Source organism: Palaemon carinicauda, chromosome 36 (assembly GCF_036898095.1).
Source record: "Palaemon carinicauda isolate YSFRI2023 chromosome 36, ASM3689809v2, whole genome shotgun sequence".
Taxonomy (NCBI): domain Eukaryota; kingdom Metazoa; phylum Arthropoda; class Malacostraca; order Decapoda; family Palaemonidae; genus Palaemon; species Palaemon carinicauda.
In genome coordinates, this window is record NC_090760.1 from 27,816,854 (window position 1) to 27,841,699 (window position 24,846).

The 24,846-nt window shown below is 38.6% G+C and overlaps 1 protein-coding gene across 2 annotated transcripts in view; it reads right to left on the reverse strand.

Annotated features, from left to right (window-relative positions):
• Smyd5 (SET and MYND domain containing, class 5) overlaps positions 1-24,846 on the reverse strand; it is a 340,355-nt gene that overhangs the window by 125,996 nt on the left and 189,513 nt on the right. The window contains exon 5 of one of the 2 annotated variants that reach the window (XM_068360042.1): positions 20,345-20,431. The exons of the other annotated variant lie outside the window; for it this stretch is intronic. Within the exon in view, the coding sequence (XP_068216143.1) occupies positions 20,345-20,431 (87 nt within the window). The remainder of the gene's footprint in view (positions 1-20,344; positions 20,432-24,846) is intronic. 2 annotated transcript variants of the gene reach the window in all.

Consider the following 24,846-nt stretch of genomic DNA (forward strand, 5'->3'; position numbering starts at 1 on the left):
GCCAGGGACTTAACCAAGAACCTAAGTGACAGAGTACCAAACGGGCAGACTAAGATGAACTCCCCAAGACAAGGGAACAAACAATGGCCGCCGCGGACGGGCCAGACGGAAATGATAAAACAGACTATACTGGATATAAGACAAAAGCCCGGTACTACAAAAAGCTGTCAAAACAAACAATGGTACTTAACATTGGAATGGGTGAAGATGGAGCTTCGGTCATGACGAAATAAATCCACAAGTGTGAAAACATGCCGAGAGCACAACAAATTACACACAATTCTAGCAGTCCAAAAAGAAGGATGTTGTTCAGATGGCGCTTGCGTCGGGCGTGGGTGGCGTGGCTCTGGTAGATTGGCTGGTGCCTCTGTATCGGCCCATCCCTTTGACGAAGGAATTAACTAAATGGAAGACAGCCTGTGAATAGTGGCTTTCACGCGCCTTTGCTTTATACACGACACCCACAAGGTGCTCGCGCGAGGGTAGTAACCTCTGCATTCCATGCTTTTATCTTTCTCTGGTATAATTGGAAAAACATATTACCTATAATAACCCCAATGAACAAGTTGCTTAAGGACACCCCCTTGCCAGGTGGCATCATGGACCTTTTCTAGTTTAAAAAACACTGCGGTTGTCTGATTTTGCATAACAAAGGCATTCTTGACCTCTCGAGTGAAGAACATCAAAAGTCATTGGTACTTCTACATACATATACAGTATTGGGGGGTAGCCGACATCAACAATGAAACAAAACAAAACAAAAAAGGGGACCTCTACTTCTACTTTTCCTAAAACCAAACTGTCGGTTAGATAAAAGATTCTTTGATTCCAAATACCACACTAGTCGAGCATCAACCATTTTCTCATAAATCTTGCTAACACTACTAGTTAGAGAATTCTGGCCTACAACTTTTAGGGAGGTACAAATGCTTTAATGGCTTTACAATAGGAATTATGATCGATATTTTCCAAGAGAGGGAAAGTTCCTGAAGTCCACGGCTATTTAAAATATCTTAAAGAAATTGATTTGTACTTTTCGGTTGATTAAAAATCATGCAATATAAAATCTCATCTTCCCCTGGGGATATTGGAGAAGACAATTAAATTTATTATCCAATCAATTCTTCTATGGTGAATTTTTACTTACAGGAGGAAAAACTGTGGTACTGTTCCTAATATTCCTGAAAGCCGGAGGGTAATGTAGGGCACTAGTTATATTAGAAAAATGCCTACAAAAGGCTTCAGCTACTCCAGCATTAGATATGAAGAGGCCATCAACTCTTAATATAGACAAGGGAGATGGACAAAATTTCCCTTGAAATTTTAGTCCAAAGACTACTTAAAATATCTAAAAGAAATTGTTTTGTCTTTTTGATCGATTAAAAATTATGTAATATAAAATCTCATCTTCCCCAGGAGATGGGAACAATGAAATTGCATTATCCAATTCTTCCATGGTGAAAGGAAGATTATAAGATTCTGAATTTGTACTAACAGGAGGAACAACCGTGGTACTATTCCTAATATCCCTGAATGCCAGAGGGTAGTGTAGGGCACTAAATATATTAGAAAAATCCCTACCAAAGGCTTCAGCTACTTCTACAGCATCACATAAGGAGAGGCCATCAATTCTTGATATAGGCAAGGGAGATGGACAAAATTTACTTTGCAACTTTCGTATTCTATTTCAGACTAATGAGAGAGGGAAATTATATTTTAATTCCCTTATGTATTCAATAGGTGATTCTGTCCTTGCTTGCTTGAAAGTTATCTTTTGGCTAGCAAGAGCTCTTCTGTATGTTATTTGACTGACTAAGCATCCTGAAGTCTTTTTTTCTGTTGGATCAAGACAAAGTGAACAAAATTGATACATTTATCAGTAAGGATTTGAATTGCACAAGCCTTCAACACAGAACTCAGGTGGACAACACTGTGATTAACAGACTTGTGACATTTTTAAAAATGGTACCCATAATAGCTTTTATACATTTTTTACAGATTCAAATAATTTTACTCTCAAACAAATTATGCCAAGCCATCATCTAATACAAGAGGTGCAGGATTGGTCATTACTTCTGCAGTCTATGAAGAATTTCAGTGTTCACTTCAGTTGGATCCCTACCCAAGTTGGGGTGATTGAAAAAAAAAAGGCACCTAAGGAAGCTTCAGGGCTACTTAACCCATCCCCCATAAGTATTGCTTACAAAGGCCTTAAAAGTAAGATACATTTTCACAGTAAAAATAAGTGAAAGGCTTGATGGTCTGAATTGACCACCAATACAAAATTGAAACAAATCCATGCTTCGGTGGATAAATGGTCATCTCTCAATTCTACTAGTAGGAGGGATAATATTTTAACTAGACTGCATATTGGTCATACATTTGCAACCAAAAATTATTTAATGAAGATTGGGGAAGGGAGACAGGCCCCTCTTTGTCATACCTGTCAAGCAACAATAGATATCAAACATATTTTAGTGTCCTGTTTTTAACCTTCAGATGAGGACACAAATACTCCAGTACAAATTGTAATACCCTGAACTTGAAAAAAATTATGAGTTAAAATGATACCAAAAGTTGAGAGTATGGGTATGATAGATTAATTTACATTATATAGCACTGAATGCCTTGATGCAACAGCGCTTGGCTTAGGCCTAAATTTTAAATTTCATTCTATTCAATGAACAGACTTGCAGATTATGATGCCTGTGCCTCCCTGAGCATGAGCACTTATCAGGGGTGGAACCCTATAAAAAAAAAGAGAAATTACAACCTAAATTGGGAGTAAAATCTCCCAATTTAGTCTCCTGTATACACATTGCAGATATATCATGTTCTTTAAACAGCACCCAAACTGTGTCTCTATTTGAATTAAATCCACGGATGTTCCATTGCAGGAGCCATTATTTGGCCTTTGTTGAGAGAGAGAGAGAGAGAGAGAGAGAGAGAGAGAGAGAGAGAGAGAGAGAGAGAGAGAGAGAGAGAGAGAGAGAGAGAGAGAGAGAGAGCTATGCTTTCAGTCATTATTAATCTGGAAAGTACAAATAATTTTTCAGGTGCTGGGCCTTCAGTTGTCCTTTCAGTTTTATTTTCAGTACTTCTATCATGACTGAGAACGTGGAGGTGAAGGGGGAGGAAGGGCCTCTTTTGTCTAACAGACTGGGCCTCTTATTTCCTCCCTGTCATTGGATCAGTGAACTGTTATGACAAGTGACATTACAATTTGGCATGAAGAATTCTCAATATCTGGCTGTAGGAATTCATCAAGAGCCTTAATTGATCTGGTCACAATTGGAGGGTTTACGAGAGCCCCACTAGAAGAGGATTTTTGAGCACCACCAGAGGGGCCGGAGAATCCCCACCAGAGGGGGCTGGAGGAGTCCCACCCAAGGGTCCCTAGAACTCTTCCCACTGCATCTGAATAAGATCTACTTGCTAATAACCTCAGCATGTCTGACATTGATGTGTTCTGCTTTCAGCAATACCTCTTGCTCTTCAATACAGGGCATTCTTTATCAAGGGCTCGATGGTTACCCTTGCAGTTCACACACACTACAGGTGTTAAACATTCCCCAAGCTCAGGTTGGGCACATGATCCACAGATCTTATTCCTAGTACAAATACAAGAGGAGAGCCCAAAACCAAATCGTTTAAACTACTCTCGGTTTGAAAACTCTAACAATTTCAAGTCAAAAACAGTGTCTGGAGGCAAATAAGAATTCACTTAAGTTGAAATATGGTAATATTTGATAAAGAGGGCACTTTAAATACCTTCCAAATCACATATGGACACATTTCCAAAATCTCTTTCTCTTCCAGCTCATATATGTTCTCATTAAAGATAACCCCCTGTGCTTAGCTTAAGTTGTAGTGAAGTTTTATTTGTTTTATTATTCCTTCAAGATCAAGCCATTACTGCTAATCCATCAGTCTTGATATTCACTAGAAAACAGTTACCTACGAAGCGAGATATCTCTGGTCTATTGACATTACCATTTTCTAGTTTACTAACCTCTTCACCTTGAAGAGGTTGCTTCTATCACTTCACTTGGTTATAACTAACCCCTTAGCTGGATCCGATGATCTACATATATTACAGTCGGCCCGTTTTTCTTTGCGGTTTCAGTTTTACACGACCAAGAACAACACAATACCTATTAAATAAAAATTCTCATAATCGCGATAAAATTCATGCTGCGTGATGATTTCAAATAGCCTGCGCTCCTTTACAGTGAGAATGCTTTGCGCCTCTACCTATCTCTCCACCCAGCTGGTCCTAGCTCTCTCTGTACTGTGTATATCCATTTACTGTGGTAAAAAATTAAAGCTACGTTTGAAATAAACTGGATTTTGATAAATCTGGTGTTTCACTTAACTGTATCCAATAATAATGCATGTAATATTCACATTTTAGTATCGTATTTATGATTAAAAACTTAGCAAATTATAATTTTATGCATTGCTTACATTCAAATCAGCTAATCAACCCTGCGTAGTCCACCATCAACCTCGATTTTCAGATCAAATAACTTCCTTATTATTAAGGCAATCTACCGAAAGATATTTCATATTTACTAAAAGAAACAATTAATACTTGATCTATCATTTTCCAATTAGCATACTAATTTCAATTTGAAACATTTCTCATATTTTATTTACTTGTACTGTTGAATCGCATAAAGTTAACCGTAGTTTCATTTATGTTTCCGATGCACGATATTTTATAGTTTTCAGCTTTATGGTGCTTGATTATAAAGAGAGAGATCCTGTACAAGAGAAAACTTCATCAAGAAAAGGAGAATTTCAGAGGAGAGAGAGAGAGAGAGAGAAAGAGAGAGAGAGAGAGATAATGCTGTAATGAGCTATAAATTTATTACATGAAAATTACGATAGCTTATAACACATCGGTGCCTATGTAATACTATATTAGCTATATATATAGTAAATGTTTTGAATATATTAAGAAATATAATAAACAATAATCTTTGTTATTGATTCGTATGTGCATCAGCTGATCTGATCACAGCCCCCAAAATACTTTGATTGTTAAAATACACCCAAAATAAAACAAAAGTACATAAAGGTATTTCAAAGTATAAAGATATTTCAAGCTAAGATGAGAGAGAGAGAGAGAGAGAGAGAGAGAGAGAGAGAGAGAGAGAGAGAGAGAGAGATATTAGCCGTTGAAATGCAATGCAATGTTTTTGTTTGTTTCTTTAAAAGGAACAATATTACAGATATATTTATTACTTGATAAAATATGTTGTATTTTTGTTTAAGAAAGTATAAAAACATAATTTGTGAGTTTCAGCAATGTTTACAACTTGAACAATGAGATTATGTAAGCATATCATCTACTGCCATCTTGGCAAAATGCATACTACAGTATAAAGAATCCTTAAAGGAATATATTTACCGTAAAGATAAAATCAATTATTTATATTTTACTTAAAAACACAACTACAGTATATGATTATACTGAGCACATTATATGTTGTAAAGTCAATCCTTCCAGACTACTACGCAAGTAGATAAAGACATAAAATTATTAAAACCCAACCGGTTTATTTCTTTTTTGCTTCGGTTATTGTGGCTGTATGCATTTATGCAATGAGTATACTGAAATGTTACTGATGATACTTTTGTCATTGTCTTTTACTTTTCTGGCCCATTGAAGTAAAAGATGGAATAAATATAATTACCAGGTTACTGTACAGTAGATATAGCATACTACGCAAGAGACGACACATAAAGAGTTGCGTCATGCTTCAAGAAAATGCGTAGGTTACGTCGTTGTTTTAACGAAAACACCGAACACTTATAGTATAATTAAGCTGTACTGTAGTGATATTACTGTACATATATTACAGTAATATACACTACAATATCAGCCGGTGTTAGATTACAGTATTACTAGATATGAACAACTGTTTTGTTATACAGAACAGTAAGGGGATGACGATGACTTGGTAAATATTTACTTTAGCACAATATGGTATGGTAGCCTTACTGTACACTGTGCATAAGATTATAAACTGAGGTAAAAACCAAATAAAAATTATATTAGACAGTATTTACTATGTTAATCAACAGCTCGGGCAACCACTCTTGGCAAGGGGCAGCAAGGTTTTAGGAGGTACCCCACCCTAGTGCAACCCATATTCGCGAAAATTCGTACATTGCGCCGGTGTCTGTAGCCTAGTTACTTTAGGATCTTTAGGTTCATTATGAGGTCTATATACATCTTGATACATAGGTACCTCTTCTCCCCTTGAAAGCCTAACATTCATAGTACAGGTGTTTGAAATAAACTCCTTGTATGCTTAATGGGCATCTGTCACTTTATCAAAGATAATCCAGTTTTCAAAGAATTTATTATCGTTGCCAAGTCTATAACTTTTTCTCTTATTGATCCAAAATTTAAAAACTACTTGTGTATGTCGTAAAAACTTCAGTCCAAAGGTACAGGCTTAATTAACAGGATTACTACTTTATAAGTTCCTCATATGGACTCATAGTAACATGGGAGTTCTTAGAATTACCCATAGCCAAAAATCAGAGGAAGTGGATTGGTTGTCAACTGGTTTTGTGGAATTTGCCCTAAGGATAAAAAATGTTATTTTTATAATAAAATAAATTTTTGAATATACTTACCCGGTGATTATATAAGCTGCAACTCTGTTGCTCGACAGAAAACTCTACGTTAAAAATCCGCCAGCGATCGCTATGCAGGTAGGGGGTGTACATCAACAGCACCATCTGTCGGGCAGGTACTCAGTACTCAATGTAAACACAGAACCAATTTTCTCCTCGGTCCACTGGGTCTCTATTGGGGAGGAAGGGAGGGTCCTTTAATATATAATCACCGGGTAAGTATATTCAAAAATTTATTTTATTATAAAAATAACATTTTTCAATATTAAACTTAGCCGGTGATTATATAAGCTGAATCACACCCAGGGGGGTGGGTAGAGACCAGCAATAATTGTTTACATTATTATGAGCTAAGGATTTTTTATTTCATTTTAGCAGTTATTCAAAATAACAAACATAAAATAAATAAGTACCTGGTAAGGAAGTCGACTTGAACAATTACTCTGCCTTTTTAAGTACGTCTTCCTTACGGAGCCTCGCGATCCTCTTAGGATGCTGAGCGACCCCTAGGAGCTGAAGTATCAAGGGTTGCAACCCATACAACAGGACCTCATCAAAACCTCTAATCTAGGCGCTTCTCAAGAAATGACTTTGACCACCCGCCAAATCAAGTAGGATGCGAAAGGCTTCTTAGCCTTCCGGACAACCCAAAAACAATAATAAAACATTTCAAGAGAAAGATTAAAAAGGTTATGGAATTAGGGAATTGTAGTGGTTGAGCCCTCACCCACTACTGCACTCGTTGCTACGAATGGTCCCAGAGTGTAGCAGTTCTCGTAAAGAGACTGGACATTCTTAAGATAAAAAGACGCGAACACTGACTTGCTTTTCCAATAGGTTGCGTCGATTATACTTTGCAGAGATCTATTTTGTTTAAAGGCCACGGAAGTTGCGACAGCTCTAACTTCGTGTGTCCTTACCTTCAGCAAAAGCTTGGTCTTCCTCATTCAGATGGGAATGAGCTTCTCGTATTAACAGTCTGATAAAATAGGATAAAGCATTCTTTGACATAGGCAAAGATGGTTTCTTAACTGAACACCATAAAGCTTCAGACGGGCCTCGTAAAGGTTTAGTTCGTTTTAAATAGAACTTAAGAGCTCTTACAGGGCATAAGACTCTTTCTAGTTCATTTCCAACCATACGATAAGTTTGGAATATCGAACGATATTGGCCAAGGCCGAGAAGGCAGCTCGTTTTTGGCTAGAAAACCAAGTTGTAGAACATGTAGCCGTTTCGGATGAGAATCCGATGTTCTTGCTGAAGGCATGAATCTCACTGACTCTTTTAGCTGTGGCTAAGCATACCAGGAAAAGAGTCTTTAAGGTGAGATCTTTCAGGGAGGCTGATTGTAGCGGTTCGAACCTGTCTGACATAAGGAATCTTAGTACCACGTCTAAATTCCAACCAGGTGTAACCAAACGACGCTCCTTCGTGGTCTCAAAAGACTTAAGGAGGTCCTGTAGATCTTTATTGTTGGAAAGATCTAAGCCTCTGTGACGGAAGACTGATGCCAACATGCTTCTGTAACCCTTGATAGTGGGAGCTGAAAGAGATCGTTCTTTCCTCAGATATAAGAGGAAGTCAGCTATTTGAGTTACAGAGGTACTGGTCGAGGATACGGATACTGACTTGCACCAGTTTCGGAAGATTTCCCACTTCGATTGGTAGACTTTAGAGTCTACCAATCGAAGTGGGAAATCTTCTCCTTGCTGCCTCCTTCGAAAAGCTTCTAGCTCTCGAGAGTCTTTCGATAGTCTGAAGGCATTCAGACGAAGAGCGTGGAGGCCTTGGTGTACCTTCTTTACGTGTGGCTGACGTAGAAGGTCCACCCTTAGGGGAAGTGTTCTGGGAACGTCTACTAGCCATCGAAGTACCTCGGTGAACCATTCTCTCGCGGGCCAGAGGGAAGCAACTAGCGTCAACCTTGTCCCTTCATGAGAGGCGAACATCTGCAGTACCTTGTTGACAATCTTGAACGGAGGGAATGCATATAGATCTAGATGTGACCAATCTAGGAGAAAGGCATCTATATGAACTGCTGCTGGGTCCGGGATTGGTGAGCAAAATATTGGGAGCCTCTTGGTCATCGAGGTTGCGAAGAGATCTATGGTTGGCTGGCCCCAGGTGGCCCAAAGTCTCTTGCATACATCCTTGTGGAGGGTCCATTCTGTTGGAATTATTTGTCCCTTCCGACTGAGACAATCTGCCATGACATTCAAGTTGCCTTGGATGAACCTCGTTACTAGTGATATGTCTAGACCTTTTGACCAGGTGAGGAGGTCCCTTGCGATCTCGTACAACGTCAGAGAGTAGGTCCCTCCTTGCTTGGAGATGTACGCCAAAGCCGTGGTGTTGTCCGAGTTCACCTCCACCACTTTGCCTTGAAGGAGAGACCTGAAGCTTTTCCAGGCCAGACGTACTGCCAGTAGCTCCTTGCAGTTGAAATGCATTGTCCTTTGACTTGAGTTCCATATTCCCGAGCATTCCCGACCGTCTAATGTCGCACCCCAGCCTACGTCCGATGCGTCCGAGAAGAGAACGTGGTTGGGAGTCTGAACAGTCAGGGGAAGACCCTCTCTTAGGTTGATATAGTCCTTTCACCAAGTCAGACAAGACTTTATCTTTTCGGAAACCGGGATCGAGACCGCTTCTAGCGTCTTGTCCTTTTCCCAGTGAAAAGCTAGATGGTATAGAAGAGGACGGAGGTGTAGTCTTCCTAGTGACACAAATTGATACACGGATGACAGCGTCCCTACCAGACTCATCCACAGCCTGACTGAGCAGCGTTCCTTCTTCAGCATCTTCTGGATGGATAGCAGGGCTGGGGGCTGATCGTCTTGTTCAGCAACGTCCTCATCAGAGGGTTCCTCATCCGAAACTGATGAGGAAACGGCAACGGAGTGGGCAACGTCTGACTCGCTGAATCCGGTCGCACTGGTGGATGCGTGACGGAGCCGGACGCAATATCATGGAACTGCTGCACAGTCTGTGAACTGTCAACAACCATGGGTGCGCGAGGAAGCACAGCGTCAACCCGAAACTGTCTAGACCGTCTGGGTTGTGCAGTCAACACCCTACCGGGTTGCTGAGGTTGACGCACTGCGTCACAACAAGTCACCTCTGCTGGTTGTTGAACGTCCTGAACGTCAACAACCACCTCCGAGCGTCGCTTAACGTCACCGTGCGGCTGGCAACCCACACTGGGTCGCATCGGTGGAGGAACCACCTCAACTGGCAGACGCGAGTAGGTTACCTCAGCGTCAACAGGGCGCACAACCGACCGGTTGGAAGGTTGTTGGCCAGAAGGTTCTTCTCCGCATTTAAGTCCTCTATCAAGGACGCAAGCTTGGACTGCATGTCTTGCAGCAAAGCCCATTTAGGGTCTACGGGAGCAGGTGTGGCAACAGACGGGGTTAGCGACTGAGGCGGAACCGTTTACCATCCCTGAAAGCCTTGTTATGCGTGACATAATAGTACAGCAAAACTTCAAAGGCTCGACAACAGCTGAGAAGTTGACCTGTAAACAACTTGGAGCGTCTCCTGGCTAGGCGCCAGGGAGAGTCTACCAGAATTGAGAAGTCTATCTGGGCAGAGGCATGAACTCCCAAGCCGAGAACTTCTCTCGTGTCCTATCAGACTCTCGCTCTATAAACCAGTTAAAAGAAGGGAAAGCAAAGGCTGTATCCCCCAAACTCCTCCTGGTGAAAAACCAGTCGCCTAGCCAACGTAACGCTCTCTAGGAGAGCGAGAGAGCACTAGCTTAAAAAACAACGGCTTCGAAGTAGCTAGGCCTAGTGTAAGCTCTGACGTTTAGGCGAACGAGGAGCAGCAGTTACAAGATCCGGACGAAGATCCTTAAAAAAAATCATCATGATTTAATTAAAGTCCATAGGAGGCTAAGCAGCTTAAGGCTCCTCTCCATCTGACAGAGTCCTCAAGGGAATATCAGTAGGAGGGAGAACAGCCACTTCCTCATCTACAGGAACCTTGTCCGATAAAAGCTGAGTCTCTCACTGGTGCATTAGTAGCGGACCAGAACGCAACGTCATGTAACTGCTTGACAGTCTGTGAACTGTCAACAACTGAACTGTCAACCACAACAGGTGTGTGAGGACGTACAGCGTCCACTCGAGACTGCTTTGACTGCCTAGACTGAGCAGTCAAAACAACTCTAGAATGCGGATGTTGACGCACAGCGTCAAAAAAAACAAGTCAACTCCGATTGTTAGTGAACGTCTAGAACGTCAACAGGAGTATCAGCCAGTGGCCTAACGTCCAAATGCGGCTGAAAAACCACACGAGACCGCATCGAGTGTGGTTCTAAACAACCTGACTGACGTGACTAGGCTACGCCAACGTCAACAGTAAGCACAAAGGAACGTTAGGTTGGCTGAAAGCCAGGATATCGATGAGATAAACGGCTAGACTCAACGGACTAATCGGCAGAATAGTCTTCCATAAGGGAGGCAAGCATATAATGCATGTTTTGCCATATAACCCCTTAAGGATCAACGGAAATGGTTGTGGTAATAGACGAGGGTAACGTCTGTGACCGCAACACTTTGCCTACAAAAAAAGACTTTCGGAGTCTGTGTTACGCTTTTGTTAGGCGGCGAGCAGTTATCCGATGACTGCATAGGGTCAGAGCTGTCCTAATGGCTGTAACCAGGACGCTGGACCTGTCCTGAAAGGACTGACTTTCGCTTAAGGGCTTCGAAACCTTGTGACAGGTTTCTTATGCGAAAAGCCTACGGATGGCGAGGAGAAACAACGTCTCTCTCGTCTTATGGTAGGGGAGATCTTGGTAAGATACACCCGATACCATAGAGGGAAAACGTCTGTTCGTTGGTCAAGGCCTCTCGAACCCATAAGTCGTTCGACATTACTTCTCCCCTGGGCTTGGGAGCTTGCAAGAGGTCCCGGACTAGGTGAACGACAGGCACGAACAGACGAACCCTCGGACGCAACACTGTACCACTTTGCGCCTTTGTATATCACTTTATCACTTCGATTTTCTGTTTTGCACTTATTTCTACCTGAAACACGCAATTCTACCCTTCATTAAAAGGTAGTAATTGCGAAATAAGTCGTATAATGCAAGTTCATAATACCAGCAAAAAACAGAAAACATATTTTAAGATAAAAAGAAAAATCAGTGGCTGGGAAAGAGACTAAACACTAGTTCATATAACTACGTTTTCAATCTCTCACCGCATATAGCCTGGGGACGAGAATAAAAACCTAAAAACGTTTTATCCTTCCTCCCCGTACAGAGACTAGGGACGAGAGTAACACGAGAACAACGTTACCCGCTTGAACGGAACGTTTTCTCTCCTCTCTCTCCCTCCGTCTCTATCTCTCTCTCTCTCTTTCTCTCTTGATTTCGCACCTAAGAGAAGAGCCCAATTATTTTTCGTCAAAAAAACATGTTATTTGACTAAAGGAAAAAACTGAAAGGTTTTTCACATAAAAAGTTCCTTTAAATTAGAATTTAAAACATTTAAGCTAAGAAAGAATGAACAAAACGTCAGAATCGATTTACTCTTACTGCAAAGTGAAACCGTGATACACTCTCTCTCTATCGTAACGATAGAGCGCATGTTGAACGTCCTGAACGTCAACAACTGCGTAGCATAAAAAACTAAACGTTAGTTCATCTTTGAAAACAGTACGAAGACTATCAAAGAAATTCTTTCATAAAATATTACATTTAAAAAGTTTTAAATTCTTTAAAAGCTAATTACGATATAAAGGGCTCAACGTTGATTAACTTCGGTTCCAAGTTAGGACCGCCTACTATCAGGAAAGGTCGCATATAAACAAAACATTAAAATTTATTTTTATATGTTTATAATAAATGGAAAGTTAATCGAAGAGGCCTAATAAAGGCGGAGAGATATAAAATATATAGATCTATAACGTGATAAGATAATTACTAAAAAACCTAAACACACTTCCGTCTAAGGGAAGGGTCGGCCATTTAAAAGTGAAAGAAAGTCCATACTCTCTTTGTCACCATAATTAAATCTATCCAAAACGAGTTCAAGTTTTGAGATGAAGATAAAACACCTGCATAGCGAAAGCTCAAAACTAGAATAGTGTACTTCACCAAATAGTTGTGAAAACAAATCCAGTTAGCAACAGCGAATTAGTAGGTCTTGCCGGTAGCCCAACAGAGAGAAAATTGAGTTCTGTGTTTACATTGAGTACTGAGTACCTGCCCGACAGATGGCGCTGTTGATGTACACCCCCTACCTGCATAGCGATCGCTGGCAGATTTTTAACGTAGAGTTTTCTGTCGAGCAACAGAGTTGCAGCTTATATAATCACCGGCTAAGTTTAATATTGAAAAACTTATTTTAACTAAATATTACTCCCACCAAACAAGGAACCACACTTAAGAGGACAGGGTCATCCCTCAAATTAAGGCTGCCGTAGGGGCCATATCCAGATATACACCCTGCCCTCAGTACTTGAGGTGTCATGAAGTTCGTCGAAATCAGACCCAGCACTGAGGGTAGGGTACAATACAAAACTTTGCCCTCACTCGGACACATCAGGTACTCGAGGTCTACAGGTCGAGATGGCATGCCCTCCATCCCACTCTGCGCCAAATCCAAAGAGGCACCCAAACCATAATCAAACACAAACCAAAGTCATCAACAAGTTCATGCCCAAGAAGAAGAGATGGGAGAAAAAAATTAAATAATCAAAATGGAAAGAGAAAGTGCTGACTAATTTAGTTGAATCAAGAACTGAGCACCAAGGTCCAATGGGAAAGCAGTCCCCACCGAACATCAGAACCCAGCTGCCAGTCCCTAAGTCCCCCATCCTCGTCAAGGCTTCAGCATCTGGAGGTACAACAATGTGGGAGACAGTTGATAAATTATAAAGGATGTTAAATTAATAACAAGTAATAAAAAAATATGAGAAATTTAAAGTCAAACTGAGGAATAATTATTTCCCCAGCTTACAAGCACTCTTGCCCATCAACAAGGCTTCATCACAGAATATCATCATATTCTGTGTCGAAGCCAAATGATTACATCAAGATATTCTCTTGTGAGGGATCAGCAAGTATTGCCTGACCCTCTCTGGTCTTAATTTGATGGAGATAGGGCTTAGGCCCTGATCAAGTGTATATGGTCTCTCTGTAAGACACATACTTGTTTCTTGCTTCTGGCATTCATGAGCAACCTTTAATCCTTTAAATCTTGACTTAGCCTAGGGTTTGTATCAGAGCAGTTAGATTAGAATCCCTGCAAAGCCTTTACCTGAAGACTCACAAGCCTTATATTAAAAAAAAATAGAGCTTATGAAACTAGCCTAGCCTTCTCTAAATTTTCCCCAGAACTAAACATCAATTTCCTTTCAAGTCTGGAAATCTTAACTGGTACCAGACCGAAAAAGAATAAGGATCATGATACTCCAGCAGTAACTCCCTTGGAGACATTACCAGCAATTCCAGAAGACGACAACCCCCCCTGATCCAGTAATAACCAAAAACAAACAAAAACCACAAGCTGGAGCCGGGCAAACAATGTTCTATGACACCCAAGCGTGACAAGAAAACTGAAATGACACAAGAATTGTAGTGTACTCAAGCAAGTTGATTGTCATTAACTGTTAGATTGTTTCAATACTTCACTTGAAGGGTAAGGCTATTACAAGGAAGGAAAACAGGAATGTTTTAGTTTTATGTAAACATTGATAATAATGCAAGCTTCAAGAGAGATGTACTGTGAACACAAGTTTTATAGAAATACTTATGAAACAGTAGAAAATAAATTTTCATAATCATGAACCCAACAAACATGTATATATTCCTTGTACTGTTTCCACAAACAAAGGTTGCTTAAAACATATACTCATAAATATTTAAAATAAATTATTCAAGACAGTACACAAAGTCTACAAAATAAGAATGGCACACGTACAGACTTGTACAGATACTTTGTGCAAAATTAGTAAAAACAAACTCTTTATCTGTATTCAATTAAACTCAGTTGACCATTTGGTACCAATTTAGACAATTATGCACAAATATTCACTAAACGAGACTGAATAAAAAAAGAAAAAATAGACTTTCCGAGAGAAGGATTAATATCCAGTCTCCCAGAGCCAAAGGAAACACATCCTTCACTGTGAGATAACTGATTTTAGAGCCAATATTTCATACTCAAATAAAAAAATGGTGAGTAGAGTTGAATGTATCTAAACTTATTCTTTCATAATATATCTGAAAAGGTTTCTTCTAAAAAAGTAAATAAAAATTTTACCATTTAAAATAATAGAATCATCAGATAATAGGATATTTTATAAATTTCAACTTTTTATCATTCAATCATCTAGAGTCACACTATTTTGAGAAAGGAAACAAATCAAACTTATAATAAGAAAAATTATATTCCATAACCTTTCTCTCTTTGTTTTGGATAGAGTGAGAGAGAATAAAATTATATGTCATGATCAAGTATTGAGATACTACCACTGGAGAGTTACGGTGTCTTTTGACTGGCCAGACAGTACTACATTGGATCCTTCTCTCTAGTTACGGTTCATTTTTCCTTTGCCTACACACACACTGAATAGTCTGGCATATTCTTTACATATTCTCCTCTGTCTTCATACACCTGACAACACAGATTACCAAAAAATTCTTCTTCACTCAAGGGGTTATTGCACTGTAATTGTTCAGTGGCCACTTTCCTCTTGGTAAGGGTAGAAGAGACTCTTTAGTATGGTAAGCAGCTCTTCTAGGAGAAGGACACTCCAAAATCAAACCATTGTTCTCTAGTCTTGGGCAGTGCCACAACCTCTGTACCATGGTCTTCCACTGTCTTGGGTTAGAGTTCTCTTGCTTGAGGGTACACTCGAGCATACTATCCTATCTTATTTCTCTTCTTCTTGTTTTGTTAAAGTTTTTATAGTTTGTATAGGAGATATTTATTGTTGTTACTCTTCTTAAAATATTTTTTTTCCTTTCCTCACTGAGCTATTTTCCCTGTTGGGGCCCCTGGGCTTATAGCATACTGCTTTTCCAACTAGGGTTTTAGCTTAGCAAGTAATAATAATAATAATAATATTGATGTGCAGTGATGGGTGTCTATTCAGGTGTTAATCTGGTCAGTGGTCGAGGCTTAGCATGGGAGCTTAGTCGTACCCACGGAGGGCTAACTATAAATTAAAATTCCAGAATGAATCTCAAATCACGTGACTAAGTGGTAGGTTAATTCAAGACTGGGCTTGGTATGTTGAACATTATCCCAGAAAGGTTGATATTTGCTTCAGTTATATTCAGTACCTCAAAAAGCGGTTACCTGTGTATTCACGTGATCAATGTTAAGCGATTTTTCCTTTTTGTAGAAATTATAAAATTCTCAATCTAGATATATGATGGTAAGTTCAAAAGTACTGATAATATCTCTGCTGTTGCAAAGGAATGGTTGGCAATAACAATGGAAAAAATCAAAATAATAGGAGACAGGAAAAAGGTAAGATTGTCAACACTGCTTGTTTCTTTAAAATAGACAAGTTCACCATCAGTACAATAGCTAGGATCAAAGAGAAAATAAGGGAGCATGTGAAGAATTCTGTGCTGATACAGTCAATTATCATATCTAGGAAGAGAGGTAAAGTTATTGAGATGGAAAAATTCTTAGCATTTAGATCAAAGATCAGCATCAGTGCATAATGCAGTACCTCTACGCTTGATGCTTATCCAAGAAAAAGCTAAAAGCCTTTATGAAGACAGTGAAACCCAAATTTGGCAAAGCATCAAAGATTAATGTATCCTGTGTAGGATTAATTTTCGTTTAATTTTTAATTTTTGTTGTTTGCCAAATCCACAGAGAGAGAGAGAGAGAGAGAGAGAGAGAGAGAGAGAGAGAGAGAGAGAGAGAGAGAGAGAGAGAGAGATTGTAATGATTGGTTGTTGTGAGAAAGACTGTTGGTATAAATGAGGTAGTTTGTTTACGTTTTTTAGCTAGCTTAAGACAGTGGTGAATGTCTTGGGCGAATGTTCTTTTTGATTTGACTGCAGCAAGAGGCAGATGTGATTTGAATGCTGGGTTTATTTTATATTATTTTGACCAGCGTGGAAGTGATTATTAATTTTCAAAGTAAGTACAGTTTTATTTATCTTTGCTAGGACTGATTCTGAATAATAGAAAGTTTATTATTTATTTTTTATTATAGTGCGATAGTTTAGTTAGCTAGGAGTGTTCGTAAGCGTTTTTCTTTTTTTATGTTGCAGGCCGTAATTCCTCCTTTGGAGAGATCAAATTAGAGTTTTGAATGCTGATAAATTGTTGCTGACCTAGACTGTTTTTAAGGACCTAATTGGATTGGTCTGTAGATCTGGATGATATCGATGCCATAACGATCCAGTCCGGTTGAAGGAATTTGTTTGGGTTATTGATGATGAGGATAATGATAACACTCATGACCCAAATCAATTAAAGCAGTTGTGTATTGATATTTGTTAGTGTCTCGGTTGCTACAGAGTTGTGGTTTTGGGCTATAAACGACTGTTGGCCCTTGTGTGGATGAAGGTAACCACTCTATATAATATTTATGTTTATATTGGTGGTTCATGTGAATTTTAGTTTCAAGTTTTGTGTTTTTCATGGGGTTATTTGAATGTGTTTTCCATTTACAGTAGGTTAAGATTGTAGTACTAAGGTGTGATTATTCTTTAAGTTATGGAATATAGTTGGTGATTTTTAGTATTAAGTGACTGTTTTAGTTTTAACAAATATAGTTTTAAGGTTACGTTTTGTTTTTATGTACTTTTTGTCCAAGAGTTCCACTGCTGATAACGTAAGTGGAAAGTTTACATTGAGGAGAAATTTGTCAGTTAAGAGTGATTCATGGGTATGAGGGTTGTTCTTGTGACATCCCGCCACATTCCTTTATTGCCATCCATAGTTTTTAAGTTTGAACAAATTTCGACAACATAAATGGATGGTGAGGTACAGAGTGCTGATTACATGCACATGTAAAATATAAAAAACAACAAGTTTTTACCTGAGCAGATATTTAATATTGATTGAGCTGAATTGTATTGGAATTGGATGCTGGGCAAATCATGTATTTTCATGGAAGAAAAATCAATGCCTAGCTTTAAAGTAGCAAAATATAAGCTAACTCTGCTACTTGGAGGAAATGCCTCTGGGATTTTGAAACTCAAATATCTGTTTTTGTACCTTGCAGAGTACTCAAGATTTCATAGTGAAGGCCTCCCTTCCTGTTTTGAATTGAAGTATTACTGACACCTTACTTACAGTTTCCATTTTCCAAAACTGTTATTTCCATCATTTCCCCCTGGAGGTACAAATATATTGCCTTGAGAGAGATATTCCATTGCACATCTTTTGCTACTGTACAATGCCCCAGCCTCCAAACCCTTCATGAATAACTTGCATCCAAATATTAAGATTGTTGTTCTACCCTCAAACACTATGTCATTTATTCAGCCTATGGACAAGCGAGTAGTAGCGAAGTTTAAAATAATATTTACTTAGCACTTTACATCAGGCAGTGAAAGCGATTGAAAATGGAGCCATAACATGACAGTTTTGAAGACTAAGTATTCACAAGGTTATCAAGAGTATCAACTTTATGTGATATGAATTTATGGAAGTATGCCTGTGTTGTTGTGCTGCTTAAAGTTCATTATGAGGAGCTAGAATATGAAAACCTCAAGGAACCCAACCTGGAAGTTCAAAACAGAAAAAAAGGCGAAGTAGAAGCATAAGTGTAGAAAAACCTAATATGGAATTTAAGACAAAAAATAATTTGCCCTAATAAGGAGGCTCTGCCAAAGCTCCAATTATAGGACCCAAACATTGAACAGTTCCCAAAGGTTGCAGTAACCATTCATAATGTACTCCAGTGCTAGCAAATTATGTATAAGGAAAAGATCTACCATCCAGACATAACAGGATACATTTTAAAGTGGGTAGAAAAAATTCCTACTGATTCTGTTCCATCAACAACCAGTGATACTAATTTAGTATCCTGGTCTCTGTCTCCTAATACTAATAAACCTGTTTCTCCAACACCATTCCCTTCCTTTTCCACCTTCAGTCAGTAACATGCTCTTCCACCTGAAGTCAGCCCCATCATGCCAGCTGTTCTACCTTACAAGGTTTTCTTTCATCTGACTTCTAGCTAATCTTAATATGATGGTGCAATATTTATTTTCATTTATTCTTTATTGATTACGTAAGCTAGTTTGAAAGTGTAATTGTCAAGAAAACTGTATACTGTATTTAGCTTAATGGCCTACACATAAAAAATATATAACAGAACAAGTACCTATACAGCAAGGAGGAGGAATAAAACGAGAAAAAAATGCTTGTTAAAAGTAAGGGAAATAATATCCAGTGCAAATTAATCTATTTTCAAATGTTTTATTTATAAAAAATAGTTATAGAAATTCACTATAAACTTGAAATTATGACTGCTACAACCTAACTGAAAATACGTCCAAAGTATATGCACTTCTATACTACATCAGCATTAGTACCATAAGTGAATCTGAACACTAATAACAAGAGGTAAATCTATGATCTCACTCCTAAGCAACTAAATAAATTTGATGCTGTCCATTTGGATTGAAAAGATCTCTAAATTTAACCAATTTAACTTGAAGATAAACCAAAGGTTATGGCATCCAAATGATTGTTGAAAATATTCTATATCCTAATTTCCATAATTGGTAACAGATCAACATATTGCTATGCAGTAAGTAAAGCCAAGTGAGTGGAACCCTTTGCTACCCAGATAAATTAGAGGAATTGTCAATACTATGTTAAAATTATTGCTAAGTAATGCTAAAGATCAACTTAAATCCTGTATTGTTGTTCTTATAAATGCAAATAACATGGAAAGAGAGCAAATGTAAGCAACAGGGAGAAATCGCAGCTGATAATTGAAAGTATTTACTTAGAACATTAACTAAATAATTATGCTAGTGGGACCTGGGTTAACAATTACTGGGATAGAATCTGACAAATTATTCAAGTTCATGTAATTTTTTTTCAGTAAGAGAATATCAAAACTTTTTGAGTAAAAAGGACAGTTAGGGCATCAAGCCCTAAGTGCTTACAAATCCGATTTATTCACCCAAATTCACATACCTACCAATAAAAAGAAAAAATCCAAGAGGGAACTAACTATTAGGTCTCCCTGGATATCCACATATTTCTCACCATAGATGTGACATATGAGTAAGCTATTGAACAAGGGCTTAACTTATGCCACCTAATGGGTGTTAATTTTCTCTACTAGGGTTAACTAATGAAAACCTTTCTATAATTCAGTTTCTAATATATAAATTGATTGAGCATGCAAACCAAAGAATTTAGCACAATGAATACTGGGTAGTTTCACTGAAATATTTTCCTTGCATACAGTACTTTGATCTAATAGTAGAGTACATTCCAATGGACATTATAAGGATAACCTAAGACATGTTACCATAAACATCACACACAAAAATATGGTTATAATATTGCAAATTTGCTATTTTGTTAATCCATTAGCAATTAGTAGAATAGGTTTTGGACGGGTTAATAGCAATGTTTGGTAATGGGCGTACTTTCCCATCTTAAATAGCAAGAAAGCATGAACTATGTACCAAGCAGCCTGGCGTTACAGTACGTCCAAGAAATCATGGTAGTACCCATATTCTACGTCAGTGGTCCTTCTGCGCTTTTTGCTCACAGTAGACTCATTCAAGTGGCAAGATTCGGGCTGCAATCCCCACCACCTTTTGGTATGAGGGAAAAATTTATTAGCCAAAAATGCCACATCTTTTCATATTTTAGGATAAAAACTTAGAAATAACATTACATACTTCACTTTTTGTACATGAGCAAACACAAAGGTTTATCATTCTAAGTTTCAGATACATTTTGCTTTAAGCGGGAGTTTGCAAGATGTAAAATATGCCCCCCTACCATTAAATACAATCAGTGTCACAGGGGAACTTCAAATATCTACAACCTTGTAAACTCTTGAATAACAAATACGAAAGTTCGGAGAAATGATAATTATCATCATTATAATCAATCCTGAAGAACTACCTTGTCAACACACCATTTCCATCTTTAAAACGTCAATGGTGCAGGTACAAAAATGAGGATCAACCAGATTTAGCTCTTCCTCAGACACGTACGTACACTCTGAAGCTTGTTTATGCGTACAAGGAAGGATAAGGAACAACTTCAAGATCTTTTTCAATGGTGTAAAAGCGGTTTGGGAAGTACGCGAGTGAGGATCTATCTCAAGATCTAATACTTCATCAGAGGAATAAGTGCACTCTAGGGATACTCACGTGAAGGAGTTAGCTGAAAAGTAGATGGCAAATGTAATGTGGACCACCAGTATCAATCTGGGATTTTCTTACCTTATAATTGCCTTCCATTACTGCTATGAATAGTCAGTCATCTATTACTTTGTCCTCAGCAATATCTGAATTTCTTAGGGTTTGATTTACCACCAGTTAGGAGGCAGCAACTGTATACTACTCAGTTTTTCTACTGCTTCAAAATATACATCTTAAAGGAGTATACAAGTATTCTTTTACCAGTGTAAGATGTAACTCTATAACTATTCTTTAACTGAAGTGACACTAACAGCAGAAATCCAAAATTTTTCATGCTGTAGTGTAACACTTGCTGGCTGGGAGGGCTGCTAGATGCAGTCAGCTCCCTTTTGACTAAAGAGGGCAACATGCTATTAGTGGCTACTAAGGCTAAGAGGATAGTCCATTTTCCTAGTAAGGGCCTATCTGTACATTGAGATAATTGTTCATATCCAAATTACATATTCTATAAACTTGGACCTGCTCCCATAGGAAGCTAAAACAGTAATGTCAGTCTATAGAATGGAAAAATTAGTATCAGCAGTCAAAGCAATATAAAAAAGCACAAAATTAGTCATTTTTGAAACAATAATTTCTCAAAAATATTTATAAATTACACAGTATAGGAGCAAAACATTTTACTGGGCTCAACCTGTGCCGGCCAGTGAAATGCTCCTATAGCACCATTCCTAAGGAATATAACTGCTAAAATATTACCAGAGAAAAAAAATGTATAGGAATGCTAGGTTGAACTAGCTCGCTCACCTATAGGTGTCGGTATAATCTAGGGCGAAACAGACCAGAGGTCTCTTACCATTTAGATATCTCCTCTTCAAAATCCCTCAATAGTGAGGTGCGGTTCAACCTCCCCTGCCACGCAGACTAGTACTACTAACTCTACACACGCTTGTCCAGCACTCCTTTTTTAGCACCTGACACATTTAGTTTGTTTTGTTTTTCTCGGTGTTTTTTTGCATTATTTTCTCCTTCTCTACGCATCGATGGTGGAATCAAGTTACTCCATCGAAGTTAAGTACTTTATCCATGAGTTTTAAGCATGAATGGGCAGTGTAACCGTTGTTTTATTATTTCAGAAGTGTTTTATAGTGTTAGCGTTCCTTCTAATCGTTCATGGTTTCACGGTCCTGCCTTTTCTCACTAGTTCGTTCGTTGCTATTTTCATTATTGTTATCCGTTCGAACTTTTTGGGAGATTTTACCTTTACACCGATTATATTCTTGCAACTATAGCGTATCATTATCATTATTATACTATGGTATCAGTGTTAGTGTATCATTAAGGCTCAGTTATGTTGGCATACCTGCCTTCGTGCATATAGTGGATAGCGTTCCCGCGGGAACTGTTTTGCTATTTTTTCTAGGAGCGTTTCACTTTGATGTTATATTGACTATTAGTTTTATTTTCGCTCCACATAGTTTTACGTTTTGGTTCGAGTGGGACTCTCGCGTAGCTCTTTATTTGTGTTACTGTTCGCTATCTACCCGCTTCAGTAGTAAGGTTGGTACCCCTGTTTTCCATCTTCCGAGATGACGTCATGCCTCCTCTCACTCGCTCGAGTCCCTCTCTTGCCTTATTAACTTAGCATGCCTAGCCATTTTTACGTGATTACGCTTTTTTCATTATTTACTTTTAAGTATTTTAAACAGTTCATTTTGTTTTTATTGCCAAACTCCATTATGATCATATTTTTGGGTATTCCATGTTGTGTTGAGGGGATCTCCAGTTGGTAGCCCTGCCTACCACCACCTGTCCACGTGATTCCCCTGTACAAACCCCCCCCCCATCCCCCCCAGAGCACGTCTCTCCTCTCACTCAATGGTTGTTGGCTATGACATACGGGCCAAGCATGCTTGTTCCTCAGTCTTCCCTCAACATTCCGACATACTGAGGAGTCCCAGAGTTGCCAGGTTTTATAAACGGGAACAGGCCAACTTCTAATCATCCACAGCTTTAAAAGGCCAACCTGTTATTAGAAAAAAGGCCAAAAATAGAGTATTTAAGACCCATTTTTTTCATTATGTTATTAAAGGCCAATCAATTTCAAAAGGCCAACCTTGAGGTTTTTGGGCCTGGAAAAAGGCCAACCTGGCAACCCTGCTGAGGACCGAGATTATCTCACAGGGTGCTACATAGTCTCATTCATCCCGGGCGGTTCTCGTCCCCCCCCCACCTCCCGTCGTCTCGATTGGCCATCAGTCGGGGGAGGAGGAGGGTCGGGACCGCCGGGGACTATATCACGTGCCCTATCCATGTAATCGGGCAGTCTTCTTTACGCCTTCTTAGTATGGCTTTTGCTTTTAGCTTAATGGAATTAAGAATGAGACCTTATCCATAGGTTAGGAGTGTCCTCATCATACGGTACCTCCTGCCGTTATCGTTCGTAGTAGAACATATTATTAACCTACAATCATAGCATTCTACACGAATCATTACCTTCGTCCCGGTACATTCTCCCACCGTACCCTCCCGTCATCAGACATTGGGACCTCCGGGCTTACAATACTGCCGGATCTGATGACACTGACACAGTTTATGATTCCTACTTTCCCTACGGGAACTCTATATTTTCACGGATGTTAATGTATTGGATCATAATAATAGGAGTTTTTTATTATATGCATTAAGGATGTAACTTTAAGTTCACTTCAAGTATTTCTGTTCCCAGTCCGGGTCTATTATTTACTACTATCTAATCCCTTATTTATACATCCTTTTTATACCTCCCTGGTAATGACGGGATGGTATCTTTCTCGCTATGACAATATTATTTCATTGATAATCTTAACTTATTATGTTTCAACAATGTCAGTTAATTTTTGATAAATTTTTCCCCGGTTACTATACTGGTCTGAATTTTGTTCATAGCCTTTTGCCCCGATTTCATATCGGTCTATTTTAAGAATCCGGTCCACCCAGATCCTTTTAGGTTATTAACCTATTATGGGATACTCATGTATCTGTATTTTATTCTATACTTCCCAAGTAACGACGGGATAGTGTATTTCAAGCTATGACAATATTATTTCATTGATAACCTTAACTTATTACGGAATTGTTTTAACAATGTCAGTTTATTTATAAGTTTTTCCCCGGTTACTAAACCAGTACTAGAGTTTGCTCATAGCCTTTTGCCCTGGTTTCATATCGGTCTATTTTAAGAATCTGTAACACCCGGATCCTTTTAGGTTACTAACCTATTATGGGATACTCATGTATCTTTATTTCATTCTATACTTCCCAAGTAGCAACGGGATAGTATATCTCTCGCTATGACAATATTATTTCATTGATAATCTTAACTTATTACGCAGTTTCATATTGGTCTAATTTAAGAATTCGGAGCAACCGGATCTCTTTAGGTTACTGACCTGCTATGGGATACTTATGTATCTTTATATTATTCTATACTTCCCCAGTACCAACGGGATAGTATATTTCTCGCTATGACAATATTATTTCATTGATAATCTTCACCTTTTACGGAATTATTTTAACAATGTCAGTTAATTTATGAAAAGTTTTTCCCCCGGTTACTATATCAGTCCGAAATTTTTTTCATAGCCTTTGATCCCGGTTTCATACCGGTCTATTTTAAGAATTCGGAGCACCCGGATCTTTTTTGGGTTACTACCCTACTATGGGACACACTGTAGGTGCCCCTGTTGTTACTATCTATAATTTTAACTTCGGATATAATCTTTTGGGATTTTCATTTTATTTCCTTTGTGATTGATCGGTTTAAACATTTATTCTCGATCTATTTATTTTACATTCCCAACGGAGTTACCTTGTTCATT